Genomic DNA, 15114 nt, shown 5'->3' on the forward strand with positions numbered 1-15114 from the left:
GAGTTCTTAGATGGTGCCCGCTGATGCAGGGTGACTACTCCTTAGTCACAAGGGAGAAATCTTGAGAAGAGTCTCGAATGTCCTTTCGTAGAAAGTAGTTCTTGATTCAAAGATGATCTAATTTGGAAGGGTCCCCGCTCCGGTCTTTATCCTAAAGGAAGGGGTGGGTACATGACTAGGTCCTGCCCTAAGGGTGGGACCAGGAAGGGGGGTAGTTACACCCCTCTCCCCTGCCGGACTTTCCCCAGGCCAGGGCTGGCGCCCCTGGAACTGGTTCTGACCGGCAGATGCGTAGTGAGCACCGGGGTGCCACTCCGTAGTCCCCTTCTCGCAAAAGCCCTACCTACCCAGAATACACAAACCCTGTCTGGGACGGTGCGAACACCGCCCTCGACAGGAAACCCTTTGTCCAAGCGCTCCTCGCTGGAAGGACTCCCAGCAGCAGGAGGTCAGACTCGTGTCTGTGGTGGCATCATCCATTTTGTGGAGCTGAGGCTTTCGTTAACTTTAACCGGGGTTCACAGTTACGTACATGTCGTGTCCCTCTAGAAGGGCGGAATGCTAACCTCGTCGCCAGGGTTGGTGAGAGGGCAGCATCCCGATTCGTATGACACCTTACTCGACATGTCTTGATAACGCGACACCGAAGTTACCGATGTGGTACGCGTTATCATGGAACAGCCATTGGGTCCTTTATCCGCAAGCTGCAACCGGGCTCGGCTCGGGCCAGAGCACAGTTCACACGAGCCCACGCACTCTGCCTTCAGGATTGTCAAGGCCTGCCATAGGAGTGACTGATAGGAACTCGGGTGTCCATTGTGTGGTTAGATATAGGGCTACTATACCTAAAGCAAAGGGTGATTACACGACTTTGCCCCAGCTGTCATGCAGCCAGTTGTGTCAAATTTAGGAGGCCAGCCAGGGGTGGCATAATACATGCTGCAGCCCCTGGCGGCCCTGGGTACACCTATGCCCTGAGTTACAGGGTCTGATAAGGTGGCCCAGTACCAAATGGTAAATGCACCTAGGGTACATCTCGTAATTTAGAAAGAGAACAGCCAGGCTGGGGGTCTGATTGGCAGGCCCACAGCCAGATAAAGTCGTAAACCAGTGAAACAAAAGCAAAAAATCTGGGTGATCATAGGATTGCAGACCCTACTCTCCTACATGCCCCATTTGCACAAACCAACTTCCTGCATTTTTCCTCAATTAAAAGGTCGAACTTTATATCCCTGTCAAACAGAAGGCCCAGGTAGGAGAAGGAGCTTACAGTTTCTAATTTGTGGGGCCCTATTTTAAATACAAATTTCCTGCTGGGTTTCTTGCCTGTTACCATCACGTAGGATTTGCTCAGGTTCACAGAGAGATCTAAATTATCCATGAAATCCACAAACCCATCTACTAGATGTTGTAAGCTCAGGCCTGGTCGGGCAAGCAGGACCGCGTCATCCGCATACAGCATAACCAGTATGTGACGCTTTCCTACTTTAGGACAATCCACACTTAAGTCAACCAGACATTTCTCCAAATCGTTGATAAAAATGGTGCAAGGATACATCCCTGCCTCACTCCGCCGGTACACGGGAAGGGATCAGTACTCCCCCCCCCCCCCCCCCCCCCGTGTTATAGCGGACCTTGACAGTGGTGTTCCAATGCAACTCCTTAAGGATGTTGATGAGTCCAGGGTCAATTCCCAAGTTGCTCATCAACTCCCAGAGTTTACTCCTATTTACATTATCAAAGGCTGCTGCCGAGTCCATAAAGCCCATATAGAGAGTTCCTTTACTAACCCTTGTATATTTTTCAGCTAGAAGGTAGAGATTTAAGCATTGATCACTTGTTGATTTGCCTGATCTGAACCCGTATTGGGTGTCTGCTATTATATTGAGCTCTTCAGTCCACAACATCAGGAGATTCAAAATCGCTCTGCCCAGCAATTTCGCTGACACATCTATCAGCGATATTGGCCTATAGCATTGAGGATTGTCCCTACTACCTTTTTTAAAGATAGGGACAATCAATGCTGTAGACCAAGATCGCGGAAGACCACCCTTAATAGCAGCGTTTAATACCCTGGTCATGATAGGGGCCCAGAGGTCTATATTGCTTAAATAGAGGTCAGGTGGAGGCCATCAGGCCCTGGTGCTTTGTTTCGAGTTAGCCCTCTGATAGAGGTCAGGTGGAGGCCATCAGGCCCTGGTGCTTTGTTTCGAGTTAGCCCTCTAATTGCTTGGGTGATTTCTTGAAGTGAGAATTCTACATCACCGGACCGAACTTCGCCCCAGCTCCCTTCAGGCACGATGTCACTTTCATGGATATAGAGACTCTTGAAGTGTGCTACCCATTGTTCAGGAAGGATGTTGTTACTGATCACCGGGGCGTTTCTTTCTTGGAAACAGGGTCTGTTAACAATCCGCCAAAATTCATTGAAGTCCCTGTGTTCCCCAGCCTCTCTCAGGTCCGCCCACACTTCAGCTTGAAGCGCGAGTTTCCTCTGCTTGACCTTTGCCTTATATAGACTTCTGCATGAGGCTACTTCCTGCTTGTCCCTAGGTTGCTTTTTGAGGCATGATTTTAGCGCTCTCAATGCCCTGGAACATTCGGAGTCAAACCAACGTGGCTGTGTTTCCACTTTCTTTGGCCCATTTATTTTCAGGAGTTCACTAACCAGATTGGTTAGTGACTCAAACACAGAGACCAGCACCCCACCTTCTACTGAAAGGTCAAGACAGCCTTCTATCTGTTTTTTACCTTTTTTTACAAGGGTTCCGTAAAACTCCTCAGCGTTAATTTTGGCCCATCTAAGACGCCTCCCCTGATCCGTTGGTCGCAGCTCAGTGGTTGCTTGTTGACTTCTAATAGGGCAGCGACTATATATTAATTCCATAGTCAACGGATTGTGATCGCTAAATGGGTTCCACTCTATTCTCACCTCCTTGACCCTATCCTTTGCAAATGAGGATATCAACATAAAATCTATAATCGAATTACATCCTCTTCCCTTAAACGTCGGTGTAAGGTTGCCATCCCTCCCCGGGACCACCAAATCTATTGTGTGCGATAAGGCCTGATTGCCTAGCAACTTCATGATGGTTTTTCCCTCCGTATTATGCTCAAGGTGAGGGCCACTCTCTACCAGGCATGATGACCAGTCTGCTTTTACAGGGAGTAGTTTTGGGCAGAGGTGGCAATTTAAATCGCCCATGATCAGAACTACTAGTTCTCCACCTCTTTTCCGTTTTTTAGTCTCATAATAGAGTCTATCATCTAATTCGTGGATAACTGTGATTCCCTTCACCTGTTCCTGAGTTATAAATATTGAATATTAGTAGCCTTAGCCCTTTGCCCTGGAATTCTGCCGCCTGCAAGGTGTGTGATGACCATGAGGTTGCTAGCCATGAGCCTTCTAGCTCTAAATTTACATATAAAGCAAGCCCACCCTTGGCTCTGCCAGATCTGCCTTCCAGTGCTGGTGTGAAAAAGCACTTATAGCCCTCTATTTGGTAGGGAGACGGATCTACTGCCCAGGTCTCCTGAAAGGCTAGGACATGAAAGTCACAGATATTATTTTTCCATTCCACATTATCAAATTTCCCCGCCAGGCCAGCAATATTCCAGGACAGTATCTTTAGACCTTCTTTCAGAGCTTCCCCCCTAAATATGCCCTGTGTATATATTTTCGGGTCCGCCTCACTTCCCAAGATCACTCCCTGAAACTTGTTAGCTATGGGTAATTGTTGTATATCTACCCTCTTTGCTAGGTCACTTTCTAAACCCCTCTGTGCGCTAGGGTTATTTCCTGCCATTACAGCCACCTTTTCCCGAGGTGCTTGGGGTAGTCAGTCTAGTTCGTCGAGAGATTGTAGTGGGCTGAATCTATTAATCCATTGTGTATGGTTCTGCCCTCCCTGCTCTACCATTCTTGGCCAATGTCTTGCTCCTGAGATCCCTGGTCTATCTTGGGCATGATACATAGGGTTTACAGCCCGTCTCCTTGGGTAAAATTATCCTAGTGTTAAGGGGCAAATGGTGCTGGTATGATTTTTGTTATGTCCACCTAGTATATATTTCCCTAGGTCAATGTTCATAAAATTTACCACTATGCAGTCTCCTGTGATATCTTTCCTCCTACTACCTACCCAATTTGTTCTTCTTACAAGAAGTATCTCTCCTCGTTCTCCACCCCTCAAGGGCCTATGTATATTTAGCCACCTAGTAATTTTGGTTTTTAAATCAGCATGTGACTCTCTCTCCCCATCCCTCGAGGCAGGGGCCCCAGTAAAAACAACAGCATAGGGGCATGCTTCAGGTGGTAAATTAATGCATGTTGGAACATAGTGTGAAGATATGTCCATCACCTCATATCTAGACTGGTCATTCTCCAAACAGACCTGAGTTGTTTCCTTTTCTAGTTGTACTTTCGGGGCATTGGTTCTCTGTTGGACCTTTTCTAGATTCTTATTTCCCCCAGTGCTGGTATTGCCCCTTTCTCTCTGTACTAGGGCCGTTGGTGTTTGGTGTACTTGTGCTATGATGCAATGTTCATTACTCACACAGTTATTAATATTCCCCACTACCTGTTCCCCTGACCTGGTCCCAGCTAGAGGGCGGTTTGCTGTTAGATTGCAGTCAGAAGAGCCCTTGCATTTCCCTAACTTCGTTAGCTCGTTTACTGCTTTATCTAACTTGCTGATTATTGGTTTTAGTTGATTCATAATAAAAGTTTCCATACGTTTTTGGAAATCTTCCATTACTTCATCCAACCACCTCGGTAGGAGCACCTGACCTACTTCCCGTTCTTCAATTTCTTCAATCACTGTTTCCCCCCGGTTTTTGGTCCCCGATATTGCCCCACTTTGTGTGTTATTCTTCCGTTTGTTCTTCCTGCTACCCCTTGTTTAGTTTTCCTAATTGTTCTTTTTACTGATTCTTTTATTACCTGTGCACAAGGGATAGAGTCGGCAGAATTTTCTGAGGAACAGTTATCAGACATTTCTGAAACATTTAGAACAGTAGTTTGTGAGGGAGTGTTTGGGGTAGATAAACTTCTTTCAGTGCGTTCGATCTCCCTATTGACCTTTTGCAACAACAAATCAATTGCGGTTGGCTGTAAGGCCACATTTTGTGCCACACCTAAGGTGTTAGGGGGGCGAGATGCAAGAGTTTTACTTGTGGCAGAGCGTGTTTTAGTTTTGTTAGACATGGTCAATTAAATGAACTGGGGAATGTGAACTAGATCAACAATTAGCCGCCTCTTATGTTCCCAGCTTGTCAGATTAGTCAGTGAGTAACACCTCCCCTTTTATGGGTTTGTAAATGATAATGTCTCAACTCTCCCAGTTACACGATGTCCTGCGATCCACAGATACAGATTGTTTTGTGGATTCGTGAGTGCAGACAGTCACTGTATCATTTCACTGGTTAGGGGAATGTTCAAAGGTACCTCTGGTTCAGATGCAAAGGGGGTGGCCCAGCCCAGCCTCTTCTGGCCGCTGATGGTCGCAGATGGTCCCGGGCTTCTCCCGCGTGCGATCCCGCGACGCGGAAGGAACAGCGTCCTCTTGTGCGCCCCCGGGCGCGAAAATCAGGTGGTGGGCGGCGTCCCGATCCGGCAAGGATTGCTGGATGTTGGAGTCCTGCTCTCCCGGCTCGGCAGCCACGATGACCAGAGCGGCGGCGGGGGAGAGCAGCGGAGACTGTAGGGCTCAGGCGGGTAGTCTGCAGCGTGATTCTAGCCCCCAGGTGACAACAAGGAGCTCCCCTTCAGTAGCTGCCAAAGGCACCTTCAGTGCTGTAACTACTGATTGCGGAGGAGCCAGAACCACTGACTGTCAAAAGCCCAGTCGTGGTTGTAGCAGCTGCCCAGGTGTGACAGCATCCGCCTGGGGAGGACCCCTTCCCCCATGGACTGCACATCTATGGTTTGGTCCGGGCGGCACTGCCGTGGCACTAACTGCGCCTGTTGTGATTGCGACTGGATTAATCAGACTGCACTGGCTGGGGCCTCTACCGATTTGGGTGTACCCAGCATCCCAGCTGTGAGATGACAGCTGGGTAATAGAGCTAACAACTGCAGACCGCACCCGGCACGGCGACCAGGGACCTGCCAGTTCTTTGCTGCTGCTCCATATCGCAAGATGTGCGCTTCAAGGTCTGTTGATGGTCTTCCAGGGGGTGGGGTGGGGGGAGGACGGAGGGGGGGAGTTTGTGGGGCTGGGGGTAAGGGAGAAATGTGTCGGAGGTAAGAAAATGGGGGCACCTTACAGTGTTTGAGTAGAAGATTACCAGCAAGTGAGTCTAAAAAAATACAAATAAAAGAAAAACTGGGGGTGACCACTTACAAGGGGTCCTGTGCTCATAACTGCTTATGTAAGTCGGCCCCGGAGATGCCAGGACAATCTTTGCAGACACCCACCACAGCACTCTGCGCCTGGCACTCGATGGCAACACCATTAGGACACAGGAAGAAAAGGGCTGAAGGAGGATTAAGGGAGAATAAAGGTACAATGAGGTCAAAGTCACCTGAAGCACTTTTGAGGCCTGTTCCAAACCGTCTGTGTAGCGTCGATACAGGTCCAGGAACAGACAGAAGTCTTCAAAGCCATCTCCGAACTGGCTGCTTTCCAGGGACTGCAGAAGGGCCCTGATGAGGGGCAGAAATCAGGTGTAAGACTGACACAGAATACCACCATTTGTAAAGGAGGCTCTCAGGCACTCCAGCCCCCTCATACTGGCCCAAAAAAAAGCTTCTAGGCAATGTTACCATGGCAACTTCTACTGTGACATTTTAACAACGCCACACTGACATCTTGCAGCTTTGACATCCCAAAACATACCATTACTCACCCCCGTCAGCCCTGCTGCCATGGACTTCACCTGCCTCTGTACAACAGAAACCCCTCACACCGCCTCACGTACATCCCAAGCGTCCAGGCCCCAGTCTCCTTAGTACAGCAAACGCTCACACCGGATTGTCACACCACCTCACGTACATCCCAAGCGTCCAGGCCCCAGTCTCCTTAGTACAGCAAACGCTCACACCGCAATGTCACACCACCTCACGTACATCCCAAGCGTCCAGGCCCCAGTCTTCTTAGTACAGCAAACGCTCACACCGCAATGTCATACCACCTCACGTACATCCCAAGCGTCCAGGCCCCAGTCTCCCTAGTGCACCAACATCCTCACCACGCCCTCTGGTATCCTTCGATGCTCTCTGTCACTCTCACACACAGTCCTAAAGATCACTCACTCGTTGGCCTGGTAAATAGATTTTATTGGCCCAAAGATCGTCTCTCTGATATCTTGACGCAGCGTTCCCTTTGCCTTTAAAATCTCGACGAAATACTGCAACAACAAAAGGAAAGAGAGAAACTGTAAGAATACAGTATGTGTCTGCATGCCCACCTACACTCGCTTTACTAACATCTTCCCTGGCACTGGAAAACTAACTGAGTTGCTAAATAAGGCCACAGTAATACGGCGCAAAAGATACGGCGTGGGCGAAAAGATCATAAGTTGCCAGAGCTGCTGGAAGCCCTCATGCATGCCAGCACTTGTCAAAAGTAAAGTTGCTGACAGGATGGAAAGTTCACCTGTTACATTGATTAGGCACCAGTAAACTGCACCTGGGATGTCATGGTAGTGGGTTCAGTTCTTCCTGGAAGGCAGACTCCCCTGCTTTCCTCCTATACCCAACGGTAAACAGGCCTCATTATTGCACATGCCACCCAGATTAAAGGTAGGCGGCCACCCTCAAGTCAACTGAGAGAACAAAAGACGTTTGGGGACAGCTGGCTTTCTGAACATCCCTGGAAGGAGGGGGTCTTTTCTGAGGAAAGTTGTGTAGACGAGGAAAGGTGTGCCCTTCAAACCCACCAGGCACCAGCAGCAGGGGTGACCGGATTCCCTGCATGATCTAATATAGAGTTATAGTCATTGCTACTGTCAACGGAGGCCGGCTGCAGGAAGGAAGGAATCTCTTCTAAAACTTTTGGGGAGAAGGAGTTGAAGAGGCATTAAAGTGAATAATGGTTCCCAACTCAAACAATCATGGCCTTTCAGATCTAGTTCCCGGGGGCTTCACCCAGGTTAATTGATGCAAAAATAAGCACCACGTACAACACTTTCAGCAATCTAAATGCAGTATTTGTCTAGTGCTTACTACCCTCAAGTGAGGTAGTAAAGCGCTAGTACAAGCAACAATGCTTGGGTGCGTCAATTGAGCTGTGCTTGCTTCACTTTGAGCTTTTGAGGGAAGGGTTTCCAAGTCATGCGTGATGACCACGGAGGTGCGGCTATCATGTTATGGGATGCAGCATTTAACGTAAGGTCCAAGGATATGCGAGGGAAACACGTATTTCTATCATTTGTGTTATCCTGACAGCTCTGGTTAGGTCTTTACCTCCCTTTATAGGGACCGTTATATGTTCTAGATATGATTCCTACGCTGGCTACTGCAGCGAAGGAAATATGAAGGCTCTGGGAGAGGTAACAGGTGTAGATGGACTGAGTAGGGGGTCTCGGAGATCTTCCCCGGTAGATTGTCACCGTCCTCCTTTATAGGACTCCCATTATGAAATGGCAAATGAAGAGAATCTCCAAGATTGGCAGTGGTGCCTTCATCCTTTTTATAATTATTGGATATATCAGACAGGCTGGTACTGGGGACAGGACAGGAGAAGCCAGTTGTCCAGCAATTTTTTACAGGGGCATGTGGCTTCTTGGGAGCCATACCTCTGGGGGTGGGCTAGAGAGCTCTGAGTGTCTAGATCGGGGTCATTTGGGAGTGGGCAGAATTGTGCATTTGGGATAGTCTGATAGCACACATCCCAGGAAATGGTCATCAAGAGGGAGAGATCCTGGTAGCCCATTCGCTACCAACCGAATCATACCCTGAGGGAATTATCTGAAACTAAACAGAGCACCGTTGGCACCCAGAACTCAGATCTCGTCCAACTCGGAAGGAAAACCGAATAAGGACAGCCCTGCCGCACCGAAGTACCAGCAAAAAAAGGGCTGTACCTGCTCCAAAGGGTGGCTAGCGAAGAGAGGGACTGTGCCTGCCATGTCCCACTTAAAGAGAAGCTGTCGCCAGAGCTCAGTAAAGCAAAGGGAACGCGAAGGCCATCTGACTGGGCACCTGATCGCAACACTGGGACAACAGCTGACGAAGCCTGCTGGGACAGGTCGGTAGCCCAAAGTCTTCAAGACGCTACCACCACTGCCCTGCAGCACCGAAATCAAAGACTTGCTGCACAGAGTTTCCCTGAATTCGCTGAGCCCAGGAGTGCTGTCGGAGAGTTGCTGGGACTCTCAGAAGGCAAGTTATTGACTCAGGAAGGATTGGCCAGTAAGCGTGACAACGGGCGACTAGTAGTCCAGTGGTGACTGAACTTCAACCAGGCTGGAAAGGACTTTGTGGGATGTCGACCCTGCAACCAGGACAACAGCCCTTCCAAGGTCAGTTCATCATCGAGGGGTCCAGTTTAGTAACACCCCGAGAGTACTGTCTTGTTCATGTCCATCCATTTCTTGACAACTTCTATTGAGCTGCTCATATCTGCAAGTTTCCTTAATGGCGTCACCCAATAATGGAAATAGCATCTGCTGAAAGTCTAGATGAGAAAACACTAGAGTACCGATAGATCATGGAGGGATCACACATACAAGCAAACAAGCATTTGCAATGCAATAGGTCTCGCATTAGGAAAATTTGAGCTATTGGTATTGTAAATGACAAAGTTTTTATTTATGTTTTGTTTTTGAAAATAGCGAAATTAATAGCTTTGTCATTTACAATGCCAATAGTTATAACTTTCGCAAATGTGACACCTATAGCATTTGTAATGCAATATGTGTTGTATTTACGTGACTTACATGTATTGATATTACAAATAACAATGGCTTTTAATTTTTTCCAATAATTAATACTTAAATAAAAGTGATTGTAATTTATAAAGGCAATAGCTTAAACTTTTGTAAATAACTTTTGTGAAGAATATGTTCAGTGTATTTTATTGTGACGAAAATCCAAGAACAGAAGTGAAATATTAACATCTTTTTGTGATATTTGTAATAATGCTTGAAACATTGAGAGAACATATTTGAACCAGTTGTTGAATGGTTGCACAGATTGATGCTGTGGTGGCGACGAGTGATGCTGTGGCGTTCAGTGATGCTGTGGTAGCCCATAGTGATGTTGTGGTGCCCCCGAGTGATGCTGTGGTGGTGCGGAGTGATGCTGTATGCTATGCTATGTTTTGCTATCCTATGCTTTGATTTGTTATGCTATGCTGTGTTTTGTTATGCTATATTTTGTTATGCTATGCTATGTTATGTTTTATTATGCTATGCTTTGTTTTGTTAAGCTATGCTATGTTTTGTTGTGTTATGCTATGTTTTGTAATGCTGTTTTGTTATGTTTTATTATGCTATGCTTTGTTTTGCTATGCTATGTTTTATTAAGCTATACTATGTTTTGTTGTGTTATGCTGTTTTGTTATGCTATGCTATTTTTTGTTATGCTATAATTTGCTCTCCTATGCTTTGTTTTGTTATGCTATCCTATGCTATGTTTTGTTGTGTTTTGTTATGCTATGCTTTGTTCTGCTATGCTATGCTTTGTTGTGTTTTATTATGCTATGCTTTGTTATGCTAAGCTTTGTTATGCTAAGCCTTGTTTTGCTATGCTATGTTGTGTTTTGTTATGCTATGCTTTGTTGTGTTTTGTTCCGTTATGCTATGTTTTGCTATGCTTTGCTTGCAATGCTATGTTTTGTTATGTATGCCATGTTTTGTTGTGTTTTGATGTGATTTGCTATGTTTTGTTATGCTATGCTTTGTTTTATGTTGTTATGCTATGTTTTCTTATGTTATGCTATGTTTAGTTGTGTTTTGTTATGCTATGTTTTGTTATACTATGCTGTTTTGTTTTGCTATGCTTTGTTATGTTATGCTTTGATTTTGTTATGCTATGTTGTGTTATGCTATGCTATGTTTTGTTATGCTATGCTGGTGAGGGTGTGTGAGTGTGGGTGAGGGGGTGTGAGGGTGTGTGTGAGGGTGTGTGTGAGTGAGGGTGGGTGAGGGGGTGAGGGTGGGTGAGGGGGTGAGGGTGTGTGAGGGTGAGGGAGGTCTGAGGGTGTAACGGTGTGTGAAGGTGAGGGGGGTCTGAGGGTGTGAGGGTGAGTGAGGGTGAGAGGGTGAGTGAGGGTGAGAGGGTGAGTGAGGGTGAGTGAGGGTGAGTGAGGGTGAGTGAGGGTGAGTGAGGGTGAGTGAGGGTGAGTGAGGGTGAGTGAGGGTGAGTGAGGGTGAGAGGGTGAGAGGGTGAGAGGGTGGGTGAGGGTGAGGGGGGGTGTGAGGGTGAGGGGGGGTGTGAGGGTGAGGGGGGTGTGAGGGTGAGGGGGGTGTGAGGGTGAGGGGGGGTGAGGGGGTGTGAGGGTGAGGGGGTGTGAGGGTGAGTGGTGTGAGGGTGAGGGTGAGGGGGTGTGAGGGTGAGGGTGTGTGAGGGTGTGTGAGGGTGAGGGGGTGTGAGGGTGAGGGGGTGTGAGGGTGTGTGTGAGGGTGTGTGTGGGTGAGGGTGGGTGAGGGGGTGAGGGTGTGTGAGGGTGAGGGGGTCTGAGGGTGTGAGGGTGTGTGAGGGTGAGGGGGTCTGAGGGTGTGAGGGTGAGTGAGGGTGTGTGAGGGTGAGGGGGGTATATGGGTGTGAGGGTGAGTGAGGGTGAGAGGGGGAGTGAGGGTGAGAGGGGGAGTGAGGGTGAGAGGGGGAGTGAGGGTGAGAGGGGGAGTGAGGGTGAGAGGGGGAGTGAGGGTGAGAGGGGGAGTGAGGGTGAGAGGGGGAGTGAGGGTGAGAGGGGGAGTGAGGGTGAGAGGGGGAGTGAGGGTGAGAGGGTGAGTGAGGGTGAGTGAGGGTGAGTGAGGGTGAGTGAGGGTGAGTGAGGGTGAGTGAGGGTGAGTGAGGGTGAGTGAGGGTGAGTGAGGGTGAGTGAGGGTGAGTGAGGGTGAGTGAGGGTGAGTGAGGGTGAGTGAGGGTGAGAGGGTGGGTGAGGGTGAGAGGGTGGGTGAGGGTGAGGGGGGTGTGAGGGTGAGGGGGGGTGTGAGGGTGAGGGGGGGTGTGAGGGTGAGGGGGGGTGAGGGGGTGTGAGGGTGAGGGGGTGTGAGGGTGAGGGGTGTGAGGGTGAGGGGTGTGAGGGTGAGGGGGGGTGAGGGGGGGTGAGGGGGTGTGAGGGTGAGGGGTGTGAGGGTGAGGGTGAGGGGTGTGAGGGTGAGGGGGTGTGAGGGTGAGGGTGAGGGGGTGTGAGGGTGTGTGAGGGTGAGGGTGTGGGTGTGTGAGGGTGAGGGGGTGTGAGGGTGAGGGTGTGGGTGTGTGAGGGTGTGGGTGTGTGAGGGTGAGGGGACGTGAGGGTGAGGGGACGTGAGGGTGAGGGGACGTGAGGGGGGGTGAGGGGACGTGAGGGTGAGGGGACGTGAGGGTGAGGGGACGTGAGGGTGAGGGGACGTGAGGGTGAGGGGACGTGAAGGGACGTGAGGGTGAGGGGACGTGAGGGTGAGGGGACGTGAGGGTGAAGGGACGTGAGGGTGAGGGGACGTGAGGGTGAGGGGACGTGAGGGTGAGGGGACGTGAGGGTGAGGGGACGTGAGGGTGAGGGGACGTGAGGGTGAGGGGACGTGAGGGTGAGGGGGGTGAGGGGACGTGAGGGTGAGGGGGGTGAGGGGACGTGAGGGTGAGGGTGTGTGAGGGTGTGGGTGTGAGGGTGAGGGGGTGTGAGGGTGAGGGGGTGTGAGGGTGAGGGTGAGGGTGTGTGAGGGTGAGGGTGTGGGTGTGTGAGGGTGAGGGGACGTGAGGGTGAGGGGACGTGAGGGTGAGGGGACGTGAGGGTGAGGGGACGTGAGGGTGAGGGGGGGTGAGGGGGGGTGAGGGGACGTGAGGGGACGTGAGGGTGAGGGGACGTGAGGGTGAGGGGACGTGAGGGTGAGGGGACGTGAAGGGACGTGAGGGTGAGGGGACGTGAGGGTGAGGGGACGTGAGGGTGAGGGGACGTGAGGGTGAGGGGGGTGAGGGACGGTAGGGTGAGGGGGGGTGAGGGGACGTGAGGGTGAGCGGGGGTGAGGGGACGTGAGGGTGAGGAGACGCGAGGGTGAGGGGACGCGAGGGTGAGGGGACGCGAGGGTGAGGGGACGCGAGGGTGAGGGGACGCGAGGGTGAGGGGACGCGAGGGTGAGGGGACGCGAGGGTGAGGGGACGCGAGGGTGAGGGGACGCGAGGGTGAGGGGACGCGAGGGTGAGGGGACGCGAGGGTGCCAGGAGGAGCAGCTGACGAATGGTAAGCAAAGAAGCATGAATGACGTGGGATTCTATCAATGGTAAATAAAGGTAAGTAATGGGCGAGCTCTAAGCTCCCTTTTCAGGATAATTGTTTTTGCTGACAGCGCATGCTCTCTTTAGGTGAAACCTATAAAAGGGTGAGACAGCACTGAAGAAGGCTTAACAGGATAAAGAGAAAGAAAGACAACAGAGGAGGTGCAGAGCACAACAGAGGAAAGAGCAGGGAAAGACAATATAAAGGAGAGAGAAACAGGAATACAACAGGGAGGGAGTAAAATCAACTCGAAGAACAGAGAGCTGGGAGCGAACAGATCCGTAGGAGAGAGAAGGGAAGACAGAGTGGAGCACACCAGAAAGAGGAGGAGGAGAGGCAAGGTCGGCGGTAGAGAGAAGAAAGACTGCAGAGAAGGATAGGAGCTCAGCTAAGGACCCAGAGCTGGGAGAGGGCAGCCCAGTAGAAGACAGAAGGGGTGGACAGAGAAGAAGGGAGAGGCATACCTGTAGAAGACAGGGGGGAGGAGACAGCAGGGAAGAACTGAGGGGTCGCAGAGGAGAAAACAAATCGGAGGTAACATTACGAGGAGAGAGAAAGGAGTGAACAGGTGGGGCGCCACAAAAGACAGAGGACAGGGACAGACAAAACAGCTGGAAATAGAATGAAAGACAGCAGACAAGCAGTGGAGTAACAGATGAGGGAAAGCAAGGACAGGCTACGTGGGTAGTCAATGCAAGGAACGACTGCAAAGAAGGACTGCGGCATGAGAGCGCCGAGGAAATAAACCGAGAGGAACTGCAAGATTAAGTGAGAAAGGAGAGTCGAAGAGCAGAAAAGTGGGATGAGGAAGATGAAAATAAATGAATAAGGAGGAAAGAATGAGGCTAGAGGCGAGGAGATGAAAGGAGTGAGTGACGGACTGAAAATAAAAGTGCAAGGGAGAGAACGGAGAAGTTAGAGAAAGTAGGCAGAGGACATGTGGAAAAGAGAGGGGTGATTGAGAGGAAGGTGAGAGAGGGAACAGGAACAAACATTGGGTAGGAGCAGAAATACTAGCAGCACTGCACAAATCAACATTACATACAAGTGAGTCACAAAATTACATAACAATATAACAACATAACAAACAGCACAACATGGAATGTTAGGAGGAAAGGTGGGAAAAGGAAGCAAGAGAGAGCGGGAGAAGTGAAGACAAAGTAGGAAGAACTTAGAAGGGATTGAGAAATAGGAAACAAGAGCGAAGCCAGCAAGTTCAGGAGCGCACTACTTTGAAGTCTTATGGGGGGGGGGGAACGTCTTCCTTTGAAGTCTGATAGGGGGCGGGGGAGCAAATGGCGAGCGCGCGCCTGGCGCACATGCACTGGCCATAAACCTCATTCCAAAGTCCTCTGACAGGCTTTCCTGGAGCCCCTACATAATTCTCGCAGGAGCAATGCGCAAGCGCATTGGCTCAGCAAGACCTAAAAACATGGGGGTAATGGGGGTGGGGGTCATTGAACACTTAAAATATGCGACAGCTTGTGTTCATCTGGGGACAGTGAAAATAGCACATTGAACCCGAAGAAGCAGGTTCTGGGAAATGATTTGAACCCACAAAATCCGTAGACGGGTCTGCCACCTGCAGTAATGTTTTTTTGTAAAGCATCTATATATTTTTTTTAATTTAAAGAAAAAAATCGCCAAAAGCTGTTCAATGCATCTTTTGAGTAACCAACAACATTTCCAATGAAACTCTGGTGTTTCTGTGATACGAGTATGATTTAGGATACAGGACGTGTCATTTGGTTCT

General features: G+C 49.8%; 1 protein-coding gene across 2 annotated transcripts in view; it reads right to left on the reverse strand.

The window, feature by feature from the left end:
- Positions 1 to 15114, reverse strand: part of ARHGEF39 (Rho guanine nucleotide exchange factor 39) — a 64261-nt gene that overhangs the window by 36479 nt on the left and 12668 nt on the right. For both annotated transcript variants that reach the window (XM_086959993.1, XM_086959992.1), the window contains exons 4-5: positions 7253 to 7347; positions 6523 to 6643 (exon numbers count right to left, since the gene is read on the reverse strand). In XM_086959993.1, the coding sequence (XP_086816119.1) occupies positions 6523 to 6643; positions 7253 to 7347 (216 nt within the window). The remainder of the gene's footprint in view (positions 1 to 6522; positions 6644 to 7252; positions 7348 to 15114) is intronic.

The sequence above is a fragment of the Lissotriton vulgaris genome, chromosome 3_1 (assembly GCF_964263255.1).
Source record: "Lissotriton vulgaris chromosome 3_1, aLisVul1.2, whole genome shotgun sequence".
Taxonomy (NCBI): domain Eukaryota; kingdom Metazoa; phylum Chordata; class Amphibia; order Caudata; family Salamandridae; genus Lissotriton; species Lissotriton vulgaris.